The 25,009-nt window shown below is 39.8% G+C and overlaps 1 protein-coding gene across 1 annotated transcript in view; it reads right to left on the bottom strand.

Annotated features, from left to right (window-relative positions):
* Window positions 1–1,416: 1,416 nt before the first annotated feature.
* Window positions 1,417–25,009, bottom strand: part of SLC39A6 (solute carrier family 39 member 6) — a 39,139-nt gene continuing 15,546 nt past the window's right edge. Inside the window, exons 6-9 of the mRNA XM_075826789.1 lie at window positions 17,384–17,764; window positions 15,115–15,195; window positions 11,994–12,184; window positions 1,417–3,303 (exon numbers count right to left, since the gene is read on the bottom strand). Coding sequence (XP_075682904.1) covers window positions 3,151–3,303; window positions 11,994–12,184; window positions 15,115–15,195; window positions 17,384–17,764 — 806 coding nt within the window. The 3' untranslated portion in view covers window positions 1,417–3,150. The remainder of the gene's footprint in view (window positions 3,304–11,993; window positions 12,185–15,114; window positions 15,196–17,383; window positions 17,765–25,009) is intronic.

Raw genomic sequence — 25,009 nt, 5'->3', positions numbered from 1 at the left:
TATATATAAAGTTCCAAAAAGGTCTTTTTTGACCTTTAAGGGACAGACCATAGTAATAAAAAAATAGTAAAGTAAAGTGCAAAAAATTCATCCGATTAAAAAACGGTCAGGGAAATAAACGGATGCAAATCGGGTCCAAATCGGCCAGTAAAAACGGCAACACGGCCCGGAACGGAATCGGATGCAAACCGGCCGGGAAAAATCGGCCAAAAACGGCAGATTTTCCCGGCCGACACTCGGACCCTGTCGTGTGAATGAGGCCTCATACTTTCTAGGAGATCAAGAGAGGCATGCTAGATTCTTGTGATGACGGAATGTTTTATCTGTTCCTGTAAAACAAATTTTCAAAAAAAAAAAAGAAAAAAAGCTTTGCAGGGTTCAAAAAATACATGAATTATTTCCCCCCCCCCAGCTATTAGTGCTAAACTTTGCAAGACAGTAAAATAAAGTCATCATTACCTAAAATCTAATTTCGAACCACATGTAAATATTGTGTTGAAAGACATAGCTGAACTGGAGTAGGCACAGAACCAAATAATTAACCCCTTCAGTGCCTGGACAGTTTTTTTCATCACCGCCTTCAAAGAACCATAACTTTTTTATTTTTCCATCAACATAGCCGTGTGAGGACTTGTTTTTTGTATGATGATTTGTATTTTTTACGTACTGAAAAACTTTTAAAAATATTATTTTGTGGGGTCAAATTGAAAAACAAAACAGCAATTCCTCCATTTTTTGGGAGTTTCATTTTTACAGCATTCACTGCACAGTAAAAATGAAAAAAAAAATTATTCTGCGGGTCAATTACAGCAAAAACAAATCAATTTTTTTTATGCTTTACTTCTTTTACAAAATAAGAACAATTTGCTAAAAAAAAAAATAGAATATGGCGACACAAAATAATTAATTATATATTGAGACCCATAACTTTTTAGTTTTTTGTCGAGAGCTTGTTTTATGCTGGGTAAACTGTAATTTTTATTGGTACCATTTCTAGGTATATAAGACATTGGTTTATTTTTATTTTTTTGGAGATGCTAGGTGACCCCAAAAAACGCAGCATACACCATGCTGGATAATTGACATTATATTAGCAATATTGGGGTTAAAAGGGTTTAAGGTTTTTCTTTTAAAAGGTCTGTTTTCTTTTGATACAGCGCCACACTTGTCCATGGGCAATTGTGCTGTAGAGTAAGCTTTTTTTTTTTTTTTTTACTAATTTCATACAACCCTTTAAAATGGATTTGGAAAAAAAATGGGTTTGTGACAACCTACTTAGCATGGGGGAGATTAATCTGTTAATTTTCTGTTGTAATAGGATTGGGGGAAAAGGTCATTAAGAGCCTATGCCATAGTTATAAGCCATAATTTGTCCAACAACTTCAACAGTTCTTGTTTTTGTTGGAAAAAGCAGGCCTGGCTGTTTTATTGTCATTACTTGTACTCTGTACTTTTAAGTTTCCCAACTTCAGAAACGTGAAGGTGAAAAATGGCATGGTGTTAGTAGCATATTCTGTAATCCTCATACTTGCTCCATGTCGGGGAATACGGTGGAAACTACACTAGTGTACTACACCACTCCAGCTGTTGCAAAAATATTGAATTCTTTATTCATCCGTTACAAAATGTTTTTCTAAAGCCCATGACTGATCTTAAATACCGCACATGGAAGAACAAAGGATCTAATATTTTTTACCCTTACTGGAGAATTGCCATTTTCCCTTTTTGATCAAGACAAGGTCTCAGAGTTTTGCACCCTTACTTACCATAGTGCTATTTTTCTTGGGTTTATGGCCACTAAATGTTTGTTTTTGCCTTCCGTATGGATAAATATTGCACAATTATGGGTTGAACATGTTTTTCATCTATGTTACACATAGTGAGGCACAAGGCCAGCTAAACCAGTTCTTTGGAATAAGGACCCTGCATGCAGCATCCCTGTAAGTCGACTTGGATAGGAGTAGGATACTAAGTTTAGCACCAGTCAAGCCACCTTTTTGGGTGGAGATGTGCTCTAAACTCTTTCTGAAAACGTCTTTACCGGGGATCCCTTATATCTATTCTATTCCTTTGGTTTATCTCAAAACTATACACTGAACTAATACAATGTGTGAATGTAAAATCATAAACACACATTATATGCATATCTGGCCACTGTGAAATAATAAAAAAACAAAATAAACATAGCACACTATCATACTATTTGAATGCGGCCACAGACTGTGCTGGATTTAAAATATGGTTGATTCGAATTTCTAACACTTTAATATGAACCTCCAGCATAGATTTGTGTAAGTACTCATTCTTACGAGACTGTGAAAGGAATGCTTTGGGGAATGAGGTGTTAAAATATGCAGGACACTATATAGAGTATAGTATCATGGATTATTTTTTTCTCCTGGGTCTACAAAACTAGGTTAATACCTTCTTATTTTTTTATAAGCGAACCATGCTATGCAAGATGACACCTAAAATTATTTAGCATTAGCATGTACCTTTTGAAGTGGAAACACAAAAAGAACATTAACACCAATAAATAGGATCTAAAGGTGTGTTCACATCAGCGTTGCCCTTTCGTTGAGGGGTTCAGTCTGAGCTTTCCATCAGGTTAACCCCTCAACAGAAAGGCAAACGGAAACCTTAGCTTCCGTTTCCATCACCATTGATCTCAATGGTGACGGAAACTTTGCTAGTGGTTTTAATTTGTCACTGTTGTGATAGGGTTCCGTTGTTTTTGACGGAGTCAATAGTGCAGTCGACTAAGGTCAACGGAAGCTAAGGTTTCCGTTGAGGTGTTAACCCGACGTAAAGCTCCTCTGGAACCACTTAACGGAAAGACAACGCAGACGTGAATAGGTCCTAACAGAGGTTTAGTACAGATTTCCTGGAGATGATCAACAAAAATAGGAGTAGCTCATTAAATAAAAAAATTGTAAAAAAAAAAAAAGTGTACCGTTTGGCACAAGTACCCTTTGTTTTAAGGCAGCTCCTTGTAGTTTTACTGCACCACTGGTGACATCAATAAGTGCTATTGTTTTTGTACAATCCAGTATCAAATATACATGCTGGCTGCATAAAAATAAAATAAAAATCACAAATACATAAGTTAGTCTACAGCATAAGGACAAACATGGTATAGGAAACCTAATGTTATAGGTTAACTGTGAAGGCATTTTTATGTTCTAATATAGAAATGACCGACATGATGCCGAAACCTAAAAGTATTCCGGCATTCTGTAAGAGAAAATATCTCCAGCGACTGCAGCCATGGTCACTCGCATCATTGTGCAACATTTCTGGTACCTAAGGGGAACAAAATAAAAAAAGAAGTTAATCCAACATTGCACAGTAGTACATTTAGCGTTTGTCTAGATAATAAGGGTAGAGATATATTTATTACACATTGTTTAACATTCTACGCTATGAAAGTTTTGACACAGTGCCTGAAGCTACCTGCTAAAATTTGAAATGGGTCAAGGAAAGCTGGGTACTTGATTCAATTGAACTAGAAATATAAAAACAAAAATCACAAATGTTGTTTATTGCCAAGATTTAAAAGCTTTGCATATATTTTCAGGATGGAATCAATGTTCTCTTTACTTTGTAGCGTTCATAAGTGTAGAATTTAAGTCAATGTACATTAATCCCTTCCCTCTGACCACTTTTGACCTGCTGACAGAGCCTCATTTTTCAAATCTGACATGTTTCACTTTGGTAATAGCTTCGGAATGCTTTAAGCTATCCAAGCGATTCGGAGATTGTTTTCTTGTGACACATTGGACTTTCTTACTGGCAAAATTTGATCGATACATTCAGTATTTAATTGAGAAAAACACCAAAATTTTGTAAAAATCTTTTTAAAATGTATCTGCTTGTAAGACAGCCAGTTAGATCACACAAAATTGTTGCGAATTAACACCCCCCATATGTCTACTTTAGATTGGCATCGTTTTTTGAACATCCTTTTAATTTTCTAGGACGTTACAAGGCTTAGAACTTTAGCAGCATATTCTCACATTTTCAAGAAAATTTCAAATGGCTTTTTTTGCATGGGCCAGTTCAGTTGTGAAGTGGCTTTTAGGGCCTTATATTTTAGAAACCCCCAAAAAGTCAACCCATTTTAAAAACGTCACCTCTCAAAGTATTCAAAACAGCATTTAGAAAGTTTCTTAACCCTTTAGATGTTTCACAGGAATTAAACCAAAGTAGAGGTGAAATTTACAAATAAAATTTTTTGTTCTTGCAGAAATTCATTTTTAATTCATTTTTTTGTAACACAAAGTTTTACCAGAGAAACGCAACTCAATATTTGTTGCCCAGCTTCTGCAGTTTTAGGAAATATCCCACATGTGGCCATAGTGTGCTACTGGACTAAAGCACCAGCCTCAGAGGCAAAGGAGAACCTAGAGGATTTTGGGGCCTCCTTTTTATTAGGATATATTTTAGGCACCATGTTGGGTTTGCAGAGGTCTTGCAGTGCCAAAACAGTGGAAATCCCCCAAAAGTGACCCCATTTGGGAAACTACACCCCTTAAGGAAATTATCTGGGGGTATAGTGAGCATTTTCACCCTACAGGTCTGTTGCAGAAATTATTGGAATTAGGACGTGAAAATGGAAATCTACATTCTTTCAACGAAAATGTAGGTTTAGCACATTTTTTCTCATTTCCACAAGGACTAAAGGAGAAAAAGCACTGCAACATTTGTAAAGCAATGTTTCCCGAGTAAAACAGTACCCCATATGTGGTAATAAACGGCTGTTTGGGCACACTGCAGGGCTCAAAGGGAAAGAGCGCCATTTGGCATTTGGAGCTCAAATTTAGAAGGAATAGTTTGCGGAGGCCATGTTGCATTTGCAAAGCGTCTGAGGGACCAAAACAGTGGAAACCCCCCAGAAGTGACCCCATTTTGGAAACTACAACCCTTGAGGAAATTATCTAGGGGTGTAGTGAGCATTTTGACCCCACAGGTGTTTCATAGATTTTATTAGAATTGGGCAGTGAAAATAAAAACAATCCTTTTTCTTCAATAAGACGTAGCTTTAGCTCACAATTTCTCAACAAAGAAAAAAAGAACCCCAACATTTGTAAAGCAACTTCTCGGGAGTACGGAAATACCCCATATGCGGTCATAAACTGCTGTTTGGGCACACGGCAGGGCTCAGAAGGGAAGGAGCACCATTTGGCTTTTGGAGCACAGATTTTGATGGATTGGTTTCTTGACACCGGTACAGTGGAAACTGCCCAAATGGACTCCATTTGGGATACTACACCCCTTGAGAAATTAATCTAGGGGTGTAGTGAACATTTTAACCCCACATGTGTTTTAGATTTTATTTGAATTGGGCAGTGAAAATAAAAATTTAAATTTTTTTCCAATAAGCTGTAGCTTTAGCGCAAAATTTTTCTCAAAAAAATAAAAGGAGAGAAAGAACCCCAATATTTGTAAAGCAATTTCTACCGAGTACGGCAATACCCCATATGTGGTCATAAACTGATTTTTGGGCACACGGCAGAGCTCAGAAGGGAAGGAGCGCAATTTGGCTTTCGGAGTACAGATTTAGCTGGATTGGTTTCTAATCGCTATGTAGCATTTGCAAAACACCTGTGGGACCAAAACAGTGGAAACCCCCCAGAAGTGACCCCATTTTGGAAACTACACCACTCAAAGTATTCACCTAGGGGTGTAGTGAGCATGTTAACCCTGCAGGTGTTTTGCAGAAATTAGTGTGCACTCGATATTGCAGAGTGAAAATGTGATTTCTTTTTTTTCCATAGATATGCCAATATGTGACACCCAGCTTGTGCCACCATAACAAGACCGCTCTCTAATTATTATACTGTGTTTCCCGGTTTTAGAATGACCATACATGGGACACTAATCTTTTGCCTGGACATTCGACAGGGCTCAGGAGTGAAGAGTACCATACGAAATTGAGGCCTAATTTGGCGACATGTAAAGTATTGGTTCACAATTGCGGGGCTCTAATGAAGTAATAAAAGAAACTCCTGAGAAGTGACCCCATTTTAGAAACTACGCCGCGCAACGCATTTATTAAGGGGTGTAGTGAAAATTTTCACCCCACGAGTTTTTTCCATAAATGAATGCGCTGCGGATGGTGCAAAGTAAAAATTAAAATTTTTCCCCATATGTCGTGCCCAGCTTATACCACTGGAGAAACACACCCCAAAAAATTGTTAAAAGGATTCTCCCGGGTGTGGCGGTGCCATACGTGAGGAAGTAAACTGATGTTTGGGCACACTGTTGGGCTCAGATGGGTGGGAGCGCCATTTGGCTTTTGAAGCGTAGATTTTGCTTGGTAGTAGTTTTGTTCTAGTTTTACTGGTATTTCAGTTTATAATGTGGGGATACATGTAAGCGGTGCGGAGTTCATCAGGGGCATAGTCAGGTGGTATAATAAAGGGGTAAACAAATTAATCCATAGATGTGTGTTACGATGTGAAGAATCCATTCTGCACATACTGTGTCGCACTGATAAATGTGTCTTTTCTTATCTCCCTTTTGGTCCACAATCTGCACCTTTGCAGTTTGGGGAATTTTGCTGGTAAGTCTTGTCCTAGTAAAATAAGGGCACCCTTGCTTCCAGCAGATATGTTTGGGCACTCCCCTTCCTGGTTCCCTAATTTTAGGACCCCGATAAATCGCCTCTTGAAACAGACGAAATGTTCCCCTCTGATCTGCACAACTGCATATTTTTATTTCCTGACTTGGAGCCTTAACTAATTTTATTTTTTGATAGACGTAGTGGTATGAGGGCTGTTTAATGCGGGACGAGGTGTAGTTATTATTGGTTCCATTTTTGGGTACATGCGACTTTTTTATCACTTTTTATCCGATTTTTTTTTTATTTTTTTTAGAGGCAAGGTGACCAAAAAACAGCAATTCTGGCATAGCTTTTTTTTTTTTTTATATATATACAGCGTTCACCATGCATTATAAATTACACGTTAATGTTATTCTGCGTGTCAGTCAGATTCCGGAGATACCTAATTTATAGCACTTTCTTATGTTTTACAACTTTTTGCACAATAAAATTACTTTTGTAAAAATAATGTATTTTTTCTGTCGCCAAGTTGTGAGACCATAACTTTTTAATTTTTTCGTCGACTGAGCTGCATGAGGGCTTGTTTTTTGCGAGACGAGCTATAGTTCTCAAATGCACCATTTTTGGATACATGCGACTTTTAGATCACTTTTTATTTAAATTTTTGTAGAGCAGAGTGACCAATAAACTCTGGCGTTGTTTTTCACGCCGTTCACGTGTGGAATAAATAACATAATATTTCTATCGTTTAGGCCGTTACGGTCGCGGTGATACCAGATATGTATTGTTTCTTTTTTTCAATAATAAAGGACTTGATAAGGGAAAAAGGGTCATTGTGTTTTATTTTATTTTTTACTTTTTTTTCACTTTTCTTTAGTCCCACTAGGGACTTGAAGGTCCAACTGTCAGATTTTTTTTCTAATACATTGCACTATTTTGTCAGTTATTCACTGACAGCAAGCCGATTAGGCTTAGTCTCTGGGCGGAGCCTAATTGGCTTCCGTAATGGCAGAGCAGAGGCCATTGTTAGGTCTCCTGTTGCCATAATAGCAGTCAGCAGCCATGCGATCACTGCATATAAGGTGTTTGCGGCTCATTGACACCCCAGCAATGAAATTGCCGGGGTGTCGGTGGCTGCAATGGCAACCGGAGGCCTAATACTGGTCTCCCGGTGTGCCTAGTATGGAAAACTTTCAGCCCCTGCCCGGCTTCTGTAGCCGCCTGCAAGATGGCGCCGGCTCAGAAACTGAGCCGGCGTCATCAGCGGTGGATGTCAGCTGTATGTTACAGCTGAAATCCACCTGTTATGGCAGGAATCGCTGCATCGAAGGGGTTAATGGCAGGGATCGTAGCTAGCTCCGGTTCCTGCCGTTACAGTTGGATTTCAGCTATAACATACAGCTGACATCCACCGCTGATGACGCCGGCTCAGTTTCTGAGCCGGCGCCATCTTGCAGGCGGCTACGGAAGCCTTTCAGACCCCGCCTCCGGGCAGGGGCTGAAAGTTTTCCATGCTAGGCACATCGGGAGACCAGTATTAGGCCTCCGGTTGCCATTGCAGCCACCGACACCCCGGCAATTTCATTGCTGGGGTGTCAATGAGCCGTAAACACCTTATATGCAGCGATCGCTTTTGACGGGGATCGAAGCTAACTTCGGTCCTCGCCATTACAGCAGGATGTCAGCTGTAAGATACAGCCGACATCCGGGGATGATGGCACAGACTCAGCTTCTGAGCCGGTGCCATGCATTTGTCATAAGTATACGTTTTCGAGAAGCATTGGCTTTCCATGACGTATACTTACGACAAACGTCGGGAAGGGGTTAATATAATTTGTGTAAAACCCAGTGTAAAGAAAAACAGCTCCAGGTAAGCAAATCATAATCTAACTTAATCTGAAGGCAGTTCTTTTGGTCAATGCTACAGACAGTTCGATCTGCAGCGTTGAACGAGTACGAACGGCCCAGTATAAATGTCCTCTGTATCCTTTAGCCGAAGAGATTCCCCTTGCCATTCTGAGTAACGGTATATAGAGGCTGCCTTATGAGGGCAAAGGTAAGGCGGAGAAGCATTGGATTCGTGGGTACAGCAGACTCTTAAGCAGAAGTGCTGCTCTTAATAGAAGTTTAGAAAACACAATTTGGTAAAATTTGGCTTAGCACTACAGTACTTCTTACAATTTCCTGCCTTTAAAGAGTAACTATACTTTATAAAAAAAAAAAAAACCTTGACAGATCAAAACTTCGGACATGTCACTATGACATGTCGGGTCTGAGCACTGAGGGCCCCCACCGATCGCTAAAACTAAGCGGCAGAAGTGCTGTGGTAAACGCTGAGCTGCTTTGTTTCTGATTTGCTTTTTTCGGAAAGCAGAGCAATTGGTGTACGGGCTCAATAGAAAGTTTATTGCATCATAGGTCCTGTCAGTGATCCGTGGAAAGATGGGACATGTCCTATCTTTTCACAGATTGGAAAGTTGAGTCCGTTTTCACAGGCCCGATTTACTGCTAAAGTGAATGGGTCCGTGAAAACTATCGGGCGCCACTCTGTTGTGTGCAACGGGTGTAAGAGTCCGTACACCAATTGCTCAGGTTTCCGAAAAAAGCCGATCAGAAAGGAAGCGGTTCAGCGCTCACCTGAGCGTCCTGCCGCTTCATTTTAGGGATAGGTGGGGGTCTCAGTGCTCAGACCCCACAGATCAAAACTTCTGACATGTCACTATGATATGTCAGAAGTTTTTTGAAAGTTTAGTTACACTTCAAAGCAGAGCTGTCCTTTAAAACTGCTGCCACTCATTAAAAATGTTACTGGCGAGTTTATACTGAATTCACCTAAGACTTTGTTGTTATTATTATTATTATTAACCCTTTAGTGACCAGTTTATTTTAGGCCTTAACGACCAAGCTATTTTGCAACGTTTTTCCATCGTCTCATTTAAAGAGCTATAACTTTTTTTTTGCGTCGACATAGCTGTATAATGTCTTGTTTTTTGCGGGACAAGTTTTTTTAAACGCACCATTTTGGGGTACATATAATTTATTGATTTACTTTTATTTGCTTTTTTGGGGTTGAAAGAGAAAAAAACCCCAGTAATTTTGCCACTTTTTTTGCGTCCTAAACCTACACTGTTTACCGTGTTGCATAAATAACACACTAACTTTATTCAGCAGGTGGTTCCGATTCTATACAGATTTTGTATGCTTTACTACACAGTAAAAACACTTTTTTTCCCAAATTATTTTGTTTTGGGTCGCCATATTTGAAGAGTCATAACTTTTTCTTTTTCCGCCGATGCAGCTGTGAGTTTTTTGGTTTTTTTTGCGGGACAACTTGTACTTTTTATTGGTACCATTTTGGAGTACATGCAACTTATTGATCACTTTTTATCACTTTTTTTGAGGCAGGATTCACAGAAAACAGCAACTCATGCACGGTTATTTTTTACGGCGTTCGCTGAGCGGGTTAAATAACGTAATAACTTTATAGTTGGGGTAGTTACAGACGCAGCGATACTAAATATGTCTAACTTTTTGACTTTTATTTAATAATAAAGCATTTTGTAAGGGGGAAAGGTGGGTTTTTCATTCTTTTTCACTTATTTATTATGAAACTTTTTTTTTTTTTTACTAGTCCTACTAGGGGACTTCACTATGCGATCATCCGATCTCTTATAATACACTGCAATACTTCTGCGTTACAGAGTATTACTGCCTGTCCGTGGCATGTCCTAGCAGGCATTAACTAAACGCAGACTTGGGGGCCTTTATCAGGCCCCCGGTTGCCATAGAAGACACTGGCACCCTGCAGTCTTATCGCAGGATGCCGATGGGGTGAGCGGGAGCTTCCCCCCTCTCTCCAAAACCACTCAGATGCGGCGCTCGCAATTGAGCACCGCATCTGAGGGGTTAAATGAGAGAGATCGATACGGATATCAATCTCGCCCGTTCGAGTAGGGAGATTTAATGGCTCCCTGCTCTGCTTATTTATTCTGATGCAGCGCCGTAAAGACCGAGCGCGTGCTTGAAGAATCAAACATTAATATATTGTCTTTAATATCGACTTAACACAAATACTTGGCTGGAAAACTAAATACCACCATACCATTTCAGCCTTTCTTATTGGTCGGAACATGATTAATGAGAGCAGTTGGAGATCTCCAAACGTTTATAGCACTGTGCGATCTATAAATATGAATCTGCTTTGGCACATGACTTCTGCACATCTCTCATCTGACAGTCAGATCTCTATACTGCGTGTATGACAAGATAACTGCAAGTTTAACCCCTTCCCGCCAGAGCATTTTTAGGATTTTCACTATCGTTTTTTCCTTCCCCCATTCCAAAAGCCATAACTTTTTGATTTTTCCATCAATATACCCAATTTTTTATTGCGGGATGAGTTGTGAATTTTTACAGAACCGTTTATTGTACCATATAATAAAATCGGGAAAAAATTATTTGTGGGGTGGATTAGGAAAAAAACCAAAAACAGCGATTCATCAATATTTCTGATTGCATGTTGTAGTTTTTATATTGTATAGTTTTAGCATTTACGGCATTCACCGCACAGTAAAAATGGCATGTTAACTTTATTCTGCAGGTGAATACAATTAGAGTGTTTTTTTATGTATTACTACTTTTACAAGGAAAGAAAAACTCATTGTTAAAAATAAACTTGGAATTTTTTTTCCTTATCCTTAGAATCATCAATTTTTTCCGTCGATTGAGCGGCATGAGGGCTTATTTGCTGGACAAGCTGTAGTTTCTATTGGTACCAGTTTTGGGTACGAGACATTTTGATCATTTTTTATTCCATTTTTTTGGGGGCGATGAAGTGACCAAAAAGCAGCGATTCTGGCGGTTTCATTTTTTAATTACAATAATATTGTAATAGTTCGGACACAGCGATACCAGTTATGTTAAGTTTTCTTTAACATTGTGCTAGGAGGAAAATGGGAAAAGGGTTGTTTTTTTTGTACTTTTAAATATCTTTTAACCTTTTTATATATTAAAAACTTTTTTTTTGACCGCGGTGTTTAAGGGGTAAACAAGCAGGATCCCGCTTGTTACACGGAAGTCGGCTGTAAGATACAGCAGTCACGCTCGTTCTATGGAGCGGCCTCAGTCCATAAACCTGCTCCATGTTCTCCCACCAGACGTGCGGCGGATAAATACGGCGGATGTCGGGAAGGGGTTAAGTAATACTCTGTATGCTGTATCTAGCCAACTTTGTACATTGTCATTTATCCTTTGTACATTTACAAAAACTCGATTAAAAACTATAATCAAAAAGATCAATATTTTTTTAAAAAGCATTAGGATGAGGGTTGTTTTTTTTTTTTTTTTTTAATCCATGCACACATATGGCCTGTCAGCTGCAATATTAGTGGTTAGAAACAGTCTTGATTCCATTATCATAGGTACTTACCATGTCAACAAAAGCAACATACATGAATAACCCTGCTGTAAGAGCAAAGATCCACATTGAAACATTTTCTGCATAGTGTCCTATAAGAATGCCAGTGATCATTCCCAAGTATGCCAACATGGCAGACAGTGCATTATATAACACTGCTTGCTTTACAGTCATACCAGCTTTCAATAGGATCGCAAAATCACCTAGGAGAAAAAAAAAAAAGTAAACCGTAACTATTTAAATGCACAAAAAAAAATAAAATCAGTTCACAGCATAATCTTAAATCTGAATTCCTACATCTTTTTCCAAACTAGTGCAGCAGGTCAAACATATAGGTTTGCACATTACGGACGTTGACAAGCTGGTCACTATGACTAGACATGACCCAAAAAACAAAATAAAATCAGAGCATTTAAAATGCTAATAATTATTATTATTCTAGATTTGTTTATTTTCCCACTTACTGATGATACACTCATAAATCAAGGCGGCAAATTATTTCACACTAAACAGGTTTTTTTCTATACACAACACATCATTTTATTTGAAGGGGTTTTAAAAGTAATTTATAATGTGTGATTCCCACATTGCATTGTATAAGAAAGAAGACTTCACTTACCATGTCATTTGCCGTTAGTTTAAACCCTTAGGCTGGGTTCCCACGTAGCGTAAACGCTGCAGAATTTCCGCTATTAAACGCTGTGCGGAAATTCCGCAGCATTTACAGTAGCAGCAAAGTGGATGAGATTTATAAAATCTCATCCCTACACTGCAGAAAAAAAATGCAGTGTAAACATTAATAAATTGACCTGCGGTGCGGCATTTAATTCTGCAGCATGTCAATTCATGCTGCGTTCTAGTAGATTTTTGCGTTTTTTTCCCATTCAATTAGTTGAGGATGCAAATCCTGCAACAGAAAGCCCAGTGTTGTAACTTTTGCGGTGTATTCGCTGCGATTTAGTCCCAAAAATGGCAACTACGGAAAAAAAAAAAAAAAATCATACTTACCCAGAACTCCCTCCTGACATTTCATTCCATGTGACCGCTGCAGCATCACATGGCCTGCAACGTCATCGCAGGGGCTGCACTACGCACAGAGAAGACAGAGGGGGTAAGTATGAGCGCTTTCTTCTGCAGCAGAAATTCAGTTAGAAAAACCGCACCACAATATAGTGCGATTTTTCAGACCGAATGTACTGCGTGTCCGAGGTCGAACACGCTGCGTGATTTTTACGCAGCGCATCCGACCCGAGGGAACCCAGCCTTAGACTTCTCTTGTTGGGCGTTTGATAACATGCTCTAACTACATTTCCCATGAGTTTTTGCAGACTGCAGATCGTGGTGTAGCTCCTACCTCTGTCTTTTCCTCTGCTCTCCGCATAAGTTCTAAGACTAACACTGTCTGCCGCACCGCTCCCCACTGCACTCGTTCTTCTCCCAACACCATGACACCAACATTGTATCCCACGGTGCTTTGCTGTCTGATATCCAGCAGTGCAGGGCTACGGCGCATGCATAGAAGCAGAAGAGAACAGGGAATGCGCATGTGAATTCCCGACTGTATAACAGAGAAGCCCATACACGACACGTCACTAGTGACGTGCGGTATACCAGGCAGATACTTTTAACAGGTTGACCACGTGACTGGTATATGGTTCGTAAACAGAGGAGGCAAAGAGCATGACATCACCAGTCACGTGCCCCGTGGCTGCATCGGGAAACAGGGGGCCAGTTTAGATACAAGAAGTGCATTACAAATGTAATCACATTCAGAGTTTAAAAGCACTGACACAAGTGTTAACTCAGAAAACCCCCTTTAACCCTACTGTAAAAAGGAAACGTGCTTTACAGTTTAGTAAAAGAGCACTTCCCTTTTTTCATAAACACACACTTAAAGAGACTCTGTCACCAGATTATAAGTGCCCTATCTCTTACATAATCTGATCGGCGCTGTAATGTAGATAACAGCAGTGGTTTTTATTTTGAAAAACAATCATTTTTGAGCAAGTTATGAGCAATTTTAGATTTATGCTAATGAGTTTCTTAAAGACCAACTGGGCGTGTTTTTACTTTTGACTAAGTGGGTGTTGTATAGAAGTGTATGAGGCTGACCAATCAGTGTCATACACTTCTCATTGTTCGAGCCCAGCATGATCCACAGCACAGTGTGATTGTGGAGCAATGGAGGAAGGCGCCTGGTGTGATAAATCACGCTCTCTTTTACATCATGTGGACAGCCAGGTGGGTGAGCGTTGCTTACCTGGGGAAGAGATTTGGCACCAGGATGCACCATATATGGGAAGGTAAACTGGCTGATACTTTAACACATTTCTCCTACCTAATCATCGTTGCAAACCAAGTATACCACTTCATGGCAACTGTATTCCCTAATGGCAGTGGCCTCTTTCAGCAGGATAATGCACCCTGCCACACTGCAAATTTTGTTTCGGAATGGTTCGAGGGACATGACAAAAAGTTCAAGGTGTTGACCTTCAAAATCCCCCAGATCTCAACCCGATCAAGCATCTGTGGGATGTGCTGGAAAAACAACAGCCAGATACAACAGGACACATTCTGTTTTGGCAGACAACAGCAGACAGGTGGTTTTAATGTCATGACTGACCAGCGTATAAATGAATGTAGTTCCCATATTGGTCTGATTGACAAAGAAGCACTAGGTAGTCGCAGTGCCGGCACTTTAGGGCCTGGTTACATTCATTTACATATAGCGCGTGGTTTAAATTGGTGCCATAAACGAAGATTCAGGGCACAGTTTAGTGGGTGCAATAGCACTGGCTAACTTCTGAACTTACGGATAGGGGTCTGTGTTGGTGATTGCCTTTAAAGAGTACTTCCAATGATAATCCCAGCCTTCCTAGCCCCCAGATGCAATTATAGTAAACCAGGTAGTCTGGCTTCCTAGTCAGCTATACAATGCCTGAAGCCTCTTGGCATCATACTGTACAGCCATCACTTAAATTTATATCTACACTGCCTGCAAATATGGGGGGAACCCTTTAAAAGTGCTCTTTCATTTTAGAGAAACACACACACACACACACACACACACACACATAAATGGATCTACTACAAGTGAATTATAGACAATAGAGGAAAGTTATTTTAGTTTTACCTAACTCATGTGGTAATTCACGGCAAAATACTGCAACAGAAGTGCTTAAACCACCGGATAGCCCTTCAGTGAACGCAGCTCCTGTAATTTTAAAACAGTTTTTAGTTATTAGTGATCATGTAAATCTAAGGCTCTGTTCACATCACGCTTTTTTGACTACGTCAAAGGTATACCTCAAGAGGACTGCGACGTATACCTCAGACGGAAGGCTGCAACATAACCCAATGTATAGACACAGTGGGATAAGTGTGCCCTACAGCCCTGCTTTTGGCACAGGCATCCCATGACCGGTATCTACAAAACAGAAACCCAGACACTGGAACTCTTGGTGGTGGAGGGACGCTGTGGGCTCTGTTGTCTGCTTCCTCTTCTTACACCCTGACATGATAGCTTATATCCCTTAGCCAAGTGTGCAGCCCTGCGTTTCCCACGGAAGCCACAGTGACGTATATCTTTCCATATATGGACAGTTGTGTTAAAGGTGCCTTCCCAGGCCAGCATAAGGAAGCCATAGACACCAGAAAGGGCATTCAGAGAGGGGATGCTCTTTGAATCCTGATTGCTTTCACTGGCTGAGGAAGCTCCAGTGATAATGTCCCTATATGGACTGTGATGTCACTGGAGCTTCCCGAGGAATAGGTTTATTGGAGGCTGTGATTGATGCCTAATAGTGGCAACTGTAGGCTCAGATTGCATTAAAAAATAAAAACACATACGTTTAACGTATATATTTTGTTTTATCTCATACCGTTGTATGAAATAGATTGGTCTATTACACTATTCCATACATGCTTTTTTTGGCCTTAGTCTGTTAATAGTGCCCTATGGACAGGTTTAGCACGTAAGCCGGAAGTTCTCGACGTACACCCTAAATGTATAAACAAAACGTGATGTGAACAGGGCCTAACAATACGCTTTGGGTCGTGGACTGCATCCACTTTCAAGCAATAACAGAGTTATTGGATGTCCTGTTGGGATGGAGCAAAAAAAATACATATTGATTCATATAATATACTAGTCCTTCTCAATGAATTACAATACCATCAAAAAGTTAATTTCAGTAATTCTATTCAAAAAGTGAAACTTATTCTATAGATTCATTACAAAAACACATTTTATCTCACGCAGAATGTCTAAAATTGGAGTGTTTTGGCTCAGAGAAGTGTCCCCTTTTTCTGCAGGAAGAGGGCCCTTAATTTTTTCAATGATTTTATTTTTTCATGTTATCTATGTGTTCCCTGCTGCCCCTATACTTAGATAACCGTTTCTAATGGTAACACCCCATTAGATCACTGTAACCAGTGATCTACATACAGAGACACGCAGAGAAGATGGAGAAAGTCTTCTCTACATGCCTCCAAGCCCTCTCTGCACAGGGAATCCATGTGACGTTATTACAGACATCACGGGGTTCCCTAGCAACTGCACGAATGTAAAAGCAGGGCTTCTGCGTTTAGGAACACAGTGTTTAGTATGAGCGCTGTATTCAGGTGTTGTTTGTTGTGAAAGGGAACTCATTTCAGATCCTTCACGGTACAAGATTTGGATGTTAGTGTGACAGCCCGATCCTGCTGATGGCACTGCGTGCAGGGCCATCCAAGTCAGCATGTAATGTAACAGGCTTCTCACACAGGGACCATGCTATTACCTTCTTAATTTACATGGAGCAGGAAGGGGGTCAAATAGCCATTCTTTATGCTAACTTGACGTGGAAATATTTTCACATGACACTATAAGGGGACCAGTCAATACACCCCAATCCACTAGCTCTAATCAAAAACAAAATTATCTTAGGGAGGAGGTCCAGTATTAAAACTTTCTTGGCATTGGCCATGTTACTGAAATTAAAAATCAACTTTTTTATGTCATTTTATTGCTGACCATCCCACCACCATCCCCCTTGCCTTGTGCTCTATACACTGGTCTAACTGCGAATAGCAATAGATCTGGTGCCGGACATATACAGCACCAGGTCTATTAGACAATCCTTTTAAAGGTATATTCCCATGAATACTATCAAATTCTAATTTACTCCATTGACCTTTCTACTTCCTTAAAAAAGGGAAGGTAGGCCCATTTCTAAAAACAGTTTGTGGACGCATGTCCTTTATAAGAAACACTTAATTTGCTAACAGAGATTGAAAATAATCAGCTTATTTTAAAAATCATTTAATATCGCCCTTATTTTTATTTTATGCTTCACAGAAGCATTGCCCCTAGATAACCAGAAACTTTATAAAATCTTGGAACGTGATTTTAATCAACTCACCAATTGCCAAGCCATCGCTGAAGTTGTGTAGTCCATCCCCCATGATTACCATCCAAGCCAAAGTAGCAATACCAGCATCTTTCAACTCTTCCCGAGAGTACCGCTGTGAATGGCTATGTGGATGGTGATTTTGGTGATGATGGTGATGCAGGATATGATGGTAGTCATGGTGATGGTGGATTAGGTCATCAGACTGGCCTAGTGTGTCATGAAAATGGGAATGACATTTGTTTTCACATCCTCTAGACACATATTCGCTGTAACTAGTTTCATCCTGGGAATGAGCAATCATTACTTCTTCCTCTTCTTCTGGGGCATCAGGTTGTCCAGACTGGAAGTGATTCGCATCCTGCGCTTCACCCTCTGCGTTGCTTTCATGATCTAGGTTTATGGATAAAGGGAAAAAAAACAAAACATTTCACTTAAAAAGGGAAGCTCCACTCGTGAACAACGTTTTACAACAGTGCGCCACCGAACCCTACATTTTGTTTTGTCCAGCTTTTAAGTTACACAATGTTCAGAATTCTGCTGGTCATAAATGTTCATGAAGTATGGTGGGCATTTAGAAGTTCTATAAGTCTCTGAAGTTTAGTATATTCCCTTCTATTTGGAGTAACTATTTGCTTCAAGAATGATGTAAATTAGAGTTTTGAGAACTGGGAAAGAGTTGGTTTAAAATTTCAGTCTATTTTGGGCCTTAATAACGGAGCAATAATTTCAGTTTTTGATCGTCGCAATTTAAAAGCCATAACTTTTTTTATTTTTCCATAGAAGTAACCGTGTGAAAGCTTATTTTTGCGGGTCAATTTGCATTTATTAAAGGCACCATTTTGGGGTACATATAATTTATTGACGTTGGGGGGGGGGGGGAATTAAAAAAAAATAATAATTCTGCCATTCTTTTGTGCGTTTTAAGATTATGGCATTTACCATGGGGTATAAATAACTTTATTCTACAGTACACTAGGATTACGGCGATACCAAATTGATATAGTTTTTAATGTTTTACAACATTTGCACAGTAAAAACCCTTCTAAAAAAAAGTATGTTTTTGTGTCTCCATATTATAAAAGCCATAACTTATTTTTCTGGCGACGCAGCTGTGTGAGGGCTTATTTTTTTGCGGGACTTGTTTTTATTGATACCATTTTGGGGTACATACAACTTTTTGATCGCTTTTTAGGAAGGCAGGATAAACAGAAAACAGCAACTCTGGCATTGTTTTTTACAGCTTTTACCGTGCCGGTTAAACAACGTAATAGTTGTTTGTTACGGACGCAGCAAAACCAATCATGTATAACTTTTCTTCATAATAAAGCATTTTGCAAAGGGGAAAAGGTGGTTTGTTTCTTTGTTACTTGGGATTTTTTCCTTTATTTTATTAACTTTATGAAACATTTTTTTTTTAGTCCCACTATGGGACTTTATTATGCGATTGCTTTTATAATACACTGCAATACTACTGCACTGTAGTGTATTATGCATGTCAGTGTAAAACGGACAGGCATTCTATTTGGACCTGTATGTCGCAGACCTGGGACTATTTGTTAGGTCCCCGGCTGCCATGGAGACCATCGGCACCCCACGATCACGTTGCAGAACGCCAATGGGAGCCCCCACCCTCTGAAACCACTTAGATGTCGCGGTCGCTATTGACTGCCACATCTAAGGGGTAAAACAGCTGGGATCGGAGGTAAATCTAATCCCAGCTGTTAGAGCAGAAGCCCAGCTGTCTTTAGACAGACGAACACCCATGCCGGGCTAATGACACAGCGCTGAGGTAACAATCGTTCATCCCCATACATTACAGATCATAGCGCCTTGTGAAAGGAGCACCAATCGACTAGCTCTCTGTCAATCGGCGCTCGTTTTTACGGCCCACATCGGGCTGTGCAAAAGGACCTAAACACTTTGAGTGGTCACATTCTTTGCTTACATTAAAAAAATCATAATTTTTTTAAAAAAGAAGTTGGTGTATTTTGGTACAAATCCTATTTAACCCCTTCCCGACATCCGCCGTATATATACGGCGCTGTCGGGAGGTGCTTCCCGCAAAGCGCCGTATATATACGGCGCAGTGATGGTGCGGGCTCAGGAGCAGAGCCGGCACCATCACCGCGGTGTGACAGCTGTATTATACAGCTGGCACCCTCCTGTAACTGCCAGGACCGGAGCTATTCTCCGATCCGGCAGATTAACCCCTCAGATGCTGCGCTCAATAGAGCGCAGCATCTGATAGGTTTTCACCCGATCGGCAACCCAGTGATGCAATCGCTGGGTTGCTGTGGCAATCGGACGCCAGAAAATGGCGTCCGAGTCTGCCTTGTACGGGAGCCGATGAGGACCCGCCTGCGGCGTGTCCTCATAGGCTTGCTGTCAGTGAATAACTGACAGCGCTAATACACTGCACTACGTATGTAGTGCAGTGTATTAGAGTAGCGATCGGGGCATCAGGCCCTCATGTCCTCTAGTGGGACAAGTCAGAAAAGTAAAAAAAAGTTAATAAAAATGTGGTAAAACAATAAAAACACACACATTTCAAATAAAAATAAAGCTAAACTGACTTTTTTCCCATAGTAAGTCTTTTATTATGGGAAAAACCGTAAAAATCAAAAAAACTATACATAATTGGTATCGCCGCGTCCGTAACGACCCAAACTACAAAACTATTATGTAAATTATCCCGCACGGTGAACGCGGTAAATAAAAAACATGAAAAACAGCGCCAGAATCTTTGTTTTTAGGTCACGTCTCCTTCCAAAAAATGCTATAAAAAGTGATCAAAAAGTCACATTTACTTCAAAATAGTACTAATAAAAACGACAATCCGTCCCGCAAAAAATAATCCCTGACACAGTTTCGTGCACGCAAAAATAAAAATGTTCTGGGTCTTAGAATATGGCGACATAGAAAACAAATGATTTTATAAAAAAAGTGATTTTATTGTGCAAAAGCTGCAATACATAAAAAAAACTATATAAATTTGGTATCGCCGTAATCGTATCGACCCGCAGAATAAAGCTAACATGTAATTTAGGGCGCACTGTGGATGCCGAAAAAAAAACAATAAAAAACAATTCCAGAATTGCTTGTTTTTGGTAATTTCCTTTACCAAAAAATGAAATAAAAAGTGATCAAAAAGTTGTATGTGTTCTAAAATGGTACCAATAAAATCTACAGCCCGTCTCGCAAAAAACAAGCCCGCACACCGCTCAATCTACTGAAAAATAAAAAAGTTACGGCACTAGTAATGCGGTGATGAAAAACATCTCAATGCGCAGGCCGGAGGGGAACATTCCTTCAGTTTCAGGGCCCCAGGATTTAGGAACTAGGAAAGGGAAGGGACATCCGCTGGAAGCGAGGGTGCCCGTATTATACCAGCGCAAAACTTTCCCAGTAATATTTCCCAAACTACGAAGGAGAAAAAGTCCCCAAAAGGTGCAGTGTAAAGAGTGTTACAAAAGGGGGATAAGAAAGAAAACCGTTTATCAGTGTGACACCGGCCTGCGCATAACGGATCGCTTCACAGCGTAACACACATGTATGGATAATTGTATTATTTACCCCATTATTATACCCTCTTATTATGCCCTGATGTACTCCGCACAGATTACATATACCCCTGATATACTCTGCACAGATTACATATACCCCTGATATACTCCGCACAGATTACATATGCCACCACATTATAAACGGAAATACCAGCAAAACCCCAAACAGAACTATTACCAAGCAAAATCCATGCTCAAAATGGCGGTCTTTCCCTTCTTAGCCCTACAGTGTGCCCAAACAGCAATTTATGGCCACAAGTAAGGCATTACCATACCCGGGAGAACCCGCTTAACAATTTATGGGGTAAGATTCTCTAGGGGCACAACATCTTGTGCGGTGAATGGGCAGATCAGTGGAGAAATTGCAATTTTCACTTTGCACAATCCACTGCGTATTCATTTCTGAAAAACACCTGTGGAGTCTAAATTCTCACTACATCCCTTGATAAATGCCTTTAGGGGTGTAGTTTCTAAAACGGGGTCACTTTTGTTTGGTACATCAGTGGTTTTGCAAATGCAACATGGCGTCCGCAAACCATTCCAGCAAAATCTACGCTCCAAAAGATAAATACAGCTCCTTTTCTTCTGAATGCTCCCATATACGTAAACAGCCGATTATAACCACATATGGGGCGTTACTGTACTCGGGAGAAATTACTTTACAAATGTTGGGGTGCTTTTTCTTCTCTATTCCTTGCAAAAATGAAAAATGTGTATCTAAAACGACATCTTGTTGGAAAAAAAAATTATTTTTCATTTTCATGGCTTAATTCTAATTAATTCAGCAAAAAACCTTTGGGATCAAAATTTTCACTATACCCCTAGATGATTCCTCAGGGGGTGCAGTTTCCCAAATGGAGTCACTTTTGGGGTGTTTCCACTGTACTAGTACTACAGGGGCTCAGCAAATATGACATGACACCCAGAAACCATTCCAAAATCCAAATGGTGCTCCTTCCATTCTGAGCCCTACCGTGTGTCCAAACAGATGTTTGTGACCACATGTGGGGTATTGTTTTACTCGGGAGAAGTTGCTTTACAAATGTTGCAGTGCTTTTTCTCCGTCAGTCCTTGTGGAAATGAAAAAAAAATACCTAAACCTACATTTTCTTTGAAAAAATTTAGATTTTCATTTTTACGGCCTACTTACAATAAGTTCTGTAAAAAAACTGGCTGGTCAAAATGCTTGCTACACCCCTAGATAATTTCCTCATGGGGTGTAGTTTCCAAAATGGGGTCACTTGTTGGGGGTTTCCACTGTTTTGTCCCCTCAGGAGCTTTGCAAATGCGACATGGCCTCCGCAAACCATTCCTGCTAAATTTGAGTTCCAAAAGCCAAATGGCGCTCTTTCCCTTCTCAGCCTCGCTGTGTGTCCAAACAGCCGTTTATTACCACATGTGGGGTATTGTTTTACTCGGGAGAAATTTCTTTACAAATTTTATGGTGCTTTTTCTCCTTTAGTCCTTGTGGAAATGAAAAAAAATTAGCTAAACCTAAATTTTATTTGAAAAAATTTAGATTTTCATTTTCAGAGCCTACTTGCAATAATTTCTTCAAAAAACCTGTGGGGTCAAAATGCTCACTATACCCCTAGATAATTTCCTCAAGGGGTATAGTTTCCAAAATGGGGTCACTTGTTGGGGGTTTCCACTGTTTTGTCCCCTCAGGGGCTTTGCAAATGTGACATGGCCTCCGCAAACCATTCCTGCTAAATTTGAGCTCCAAGAGCCAAATGGCGCTCTTTCCCTTCTAAGCCCTGCCGTGTGTCCAAACAATCGTTTATTACCACATGTGGGGTACTGTTTTACTCGGGAGAAATTGCTCTACAAATGTTGTGGTGCTTTTTCTACTTTAGTTCTTTTGGAAATGAAAAAAAATTAGCTAAACCTACATTTTATTTGAAAAATGTAGATTTTCATTTTCATGGCCTAGTTCCAAAAATTTTTGCAAAAAAACTGGCCGATCAAAATGCTTGCTACACCCCTAGATAAATTCCTCGAGGGGTGTAGTTTCCAAAATGGAGTCACTTTTGGGGGGTTTCCACTGTTTTAGTTCCACTAGACCTGTTCAAAGCGGATATGGTGCCTAAAATATATTCTAATAAAAAGGAGGCCCAAAATCCACTAGGTGTTCCTTTGCTTCGGAGGCCGGTGCTTCAGTCCATTACCACACTAGGGCCATATGTGGGATATTTCCTAAAACTGCAGAACCTGGGCAATAAATATTGAGTTGCATTTCTTGGGTAAAACATTCCGTGGTACAAAAAAAATGGATTCAAAATGAATTTCTGGAAAAAAATAATGAACTTTGTAAATTTCACCTCTACTTTGCCTTAATTCCTGCGCAACGTCTAAAGGGTTAAGAAACTTTCTAAATGCTGTTTTGAATACTTTGATGGGTGCAGTTTTTAAAATGGGGTGACTTATTGGGGGTTTCTAATATCTAAGGACCTTAAAGCCACTTCACAACTAAACTGGCCCCTGTAAAAATAGCATTTTGAAATTTTCTTGAAAATGTGAGAAATTGCTGCTAAAGTTCTAAGCCTTGTAACGTCCTAGAAAAATAAAATGATGATCAAAATACGATGCCAATATAAAGTAGACATATGGGGGATGTTAGTTAGCAACATTTTTGTGTGGTATAACTGCCTGTGTTACAAGCAGATACATTTAAATTGAGAAAAATGCTAATTTTTGCAATTTTTCGCTAAATTTTGGTGTTTTTCACAATTAAATACTGAATGTATCGGGCAAATTTTGCCAGTAACATAAAGTCCAATGTGTCATGAGAAAACAATCTCAGAATCGCTTGGATAGGTAAAAGCATTCCGGAGTTATTACCACATAAAGTGAAACATGTCAGATTTGAAAAATGAGGCCCGGTCAGGAAGGTCAAAAGTGGCCAAAGAGGGAAGGGGTTAAAAGATACCAGACAACTGCAGATTCCAGGATTTACAAAAACATACCACCACAAACTTACTTTGGACATTGCCAATATTGAAATAAGGACAATTAAGGACACTCATCCCTTACATAGAAATATGTATTGCAAGAAACAAATTAACTAAATATACTGTTTATCTTCAAATCATTTCTATAATAAATGAATACAGGACAAGACAAATCAACATTTCCTCAAAAACTGACAGATGCTAAAATCTTAAGGCCCTGTTTACATGGAATTTTTTTGCAGGCAGTTCAAAATCTGCCTCAGAATTTTAAGGGCAGATTGTGAACTGCCTGCACGTATTTTTCTGCAGCCATTGATTCTAATGCAAGGACCCAAGGCAAAACGATGCAAAAAACCCTCAAACGAGCGCCGCAGTTTTTCTTCCTCCATTGATTTTAATGAGGTCAGAGACGGAAGGACAAAAAAAAAAGCCTCTGCGTGCCATTGAAATCAATGGCGTTTTTTGGCACTAAATCCGACATGGTTTTCAAATCAAAGTCAGCGCCAAGAACTCAGTGTGATCTGACCGTAACTGGTTTCATGCAGAACAAATATTAAACATTGCAGTTAGACTTTGTTACATTTTACAATGAATAACAAACACACAAATGACGTAGAAATCAGACATGAAGCTTTACTGACCTTTCCCTGGGACAGAATTCTTAGGTGTCATTTAAAGCTTTTGTACACCTAACCTGCCATGTGCTCACAAACAAGTGTGTACAGAAATACCTCAGAAGACCTAGAATGGGGGAGATCCTGTGGGGCCCCTTAAAATTAAATACCTACTGTCCAATTGTATAACAGTGCTCATGGAATGAACCACTGTATGGAAAGAACCATTGGGGTCACGGTAACTTTTTTATTCCTTTTACATTTCTACTCAAAACAGCAGCCGGGCATATTATAAAAAAAATTTAATCTCACTTCAATCTATCATTTTGTCAGTCAGAAAATTCACCAAGGACTACTTGTTTCGCAGGTGCATGTAGAGCTTATGCGTTACAAAGTAGACTGTAGATGGACGGTCTCCTGCATACTTTTGCTATAATACAACAGAAATGGCTTTATTACTCATTTTGGGACTATTTTAGATTACTGCCCTCACGATATTCGTATGTG

The sequence above is a fragment of the Rhinoderma darwinii genome, chromosome 5 (assembly GCF_050947455.1).
Source record: "Rhinoderma darwinii isolate aRhiDar2 chromosome 5, aRhiDar2.hap1, whole genome shotgun sequence".
Taxonomy (NCBI): domain Eukaryota; kingdom Metazoa; phylum Chordata; class Amphibia; order Anura; family Rhinodermatidae; genus Rhinoderma; species Rhinoderma darwinii.
The sequence above is the reverse complement of the archived record's forward strand: the minus strand, read 5'-3'. Positions and strand labels throughout refer to the sequence as shown.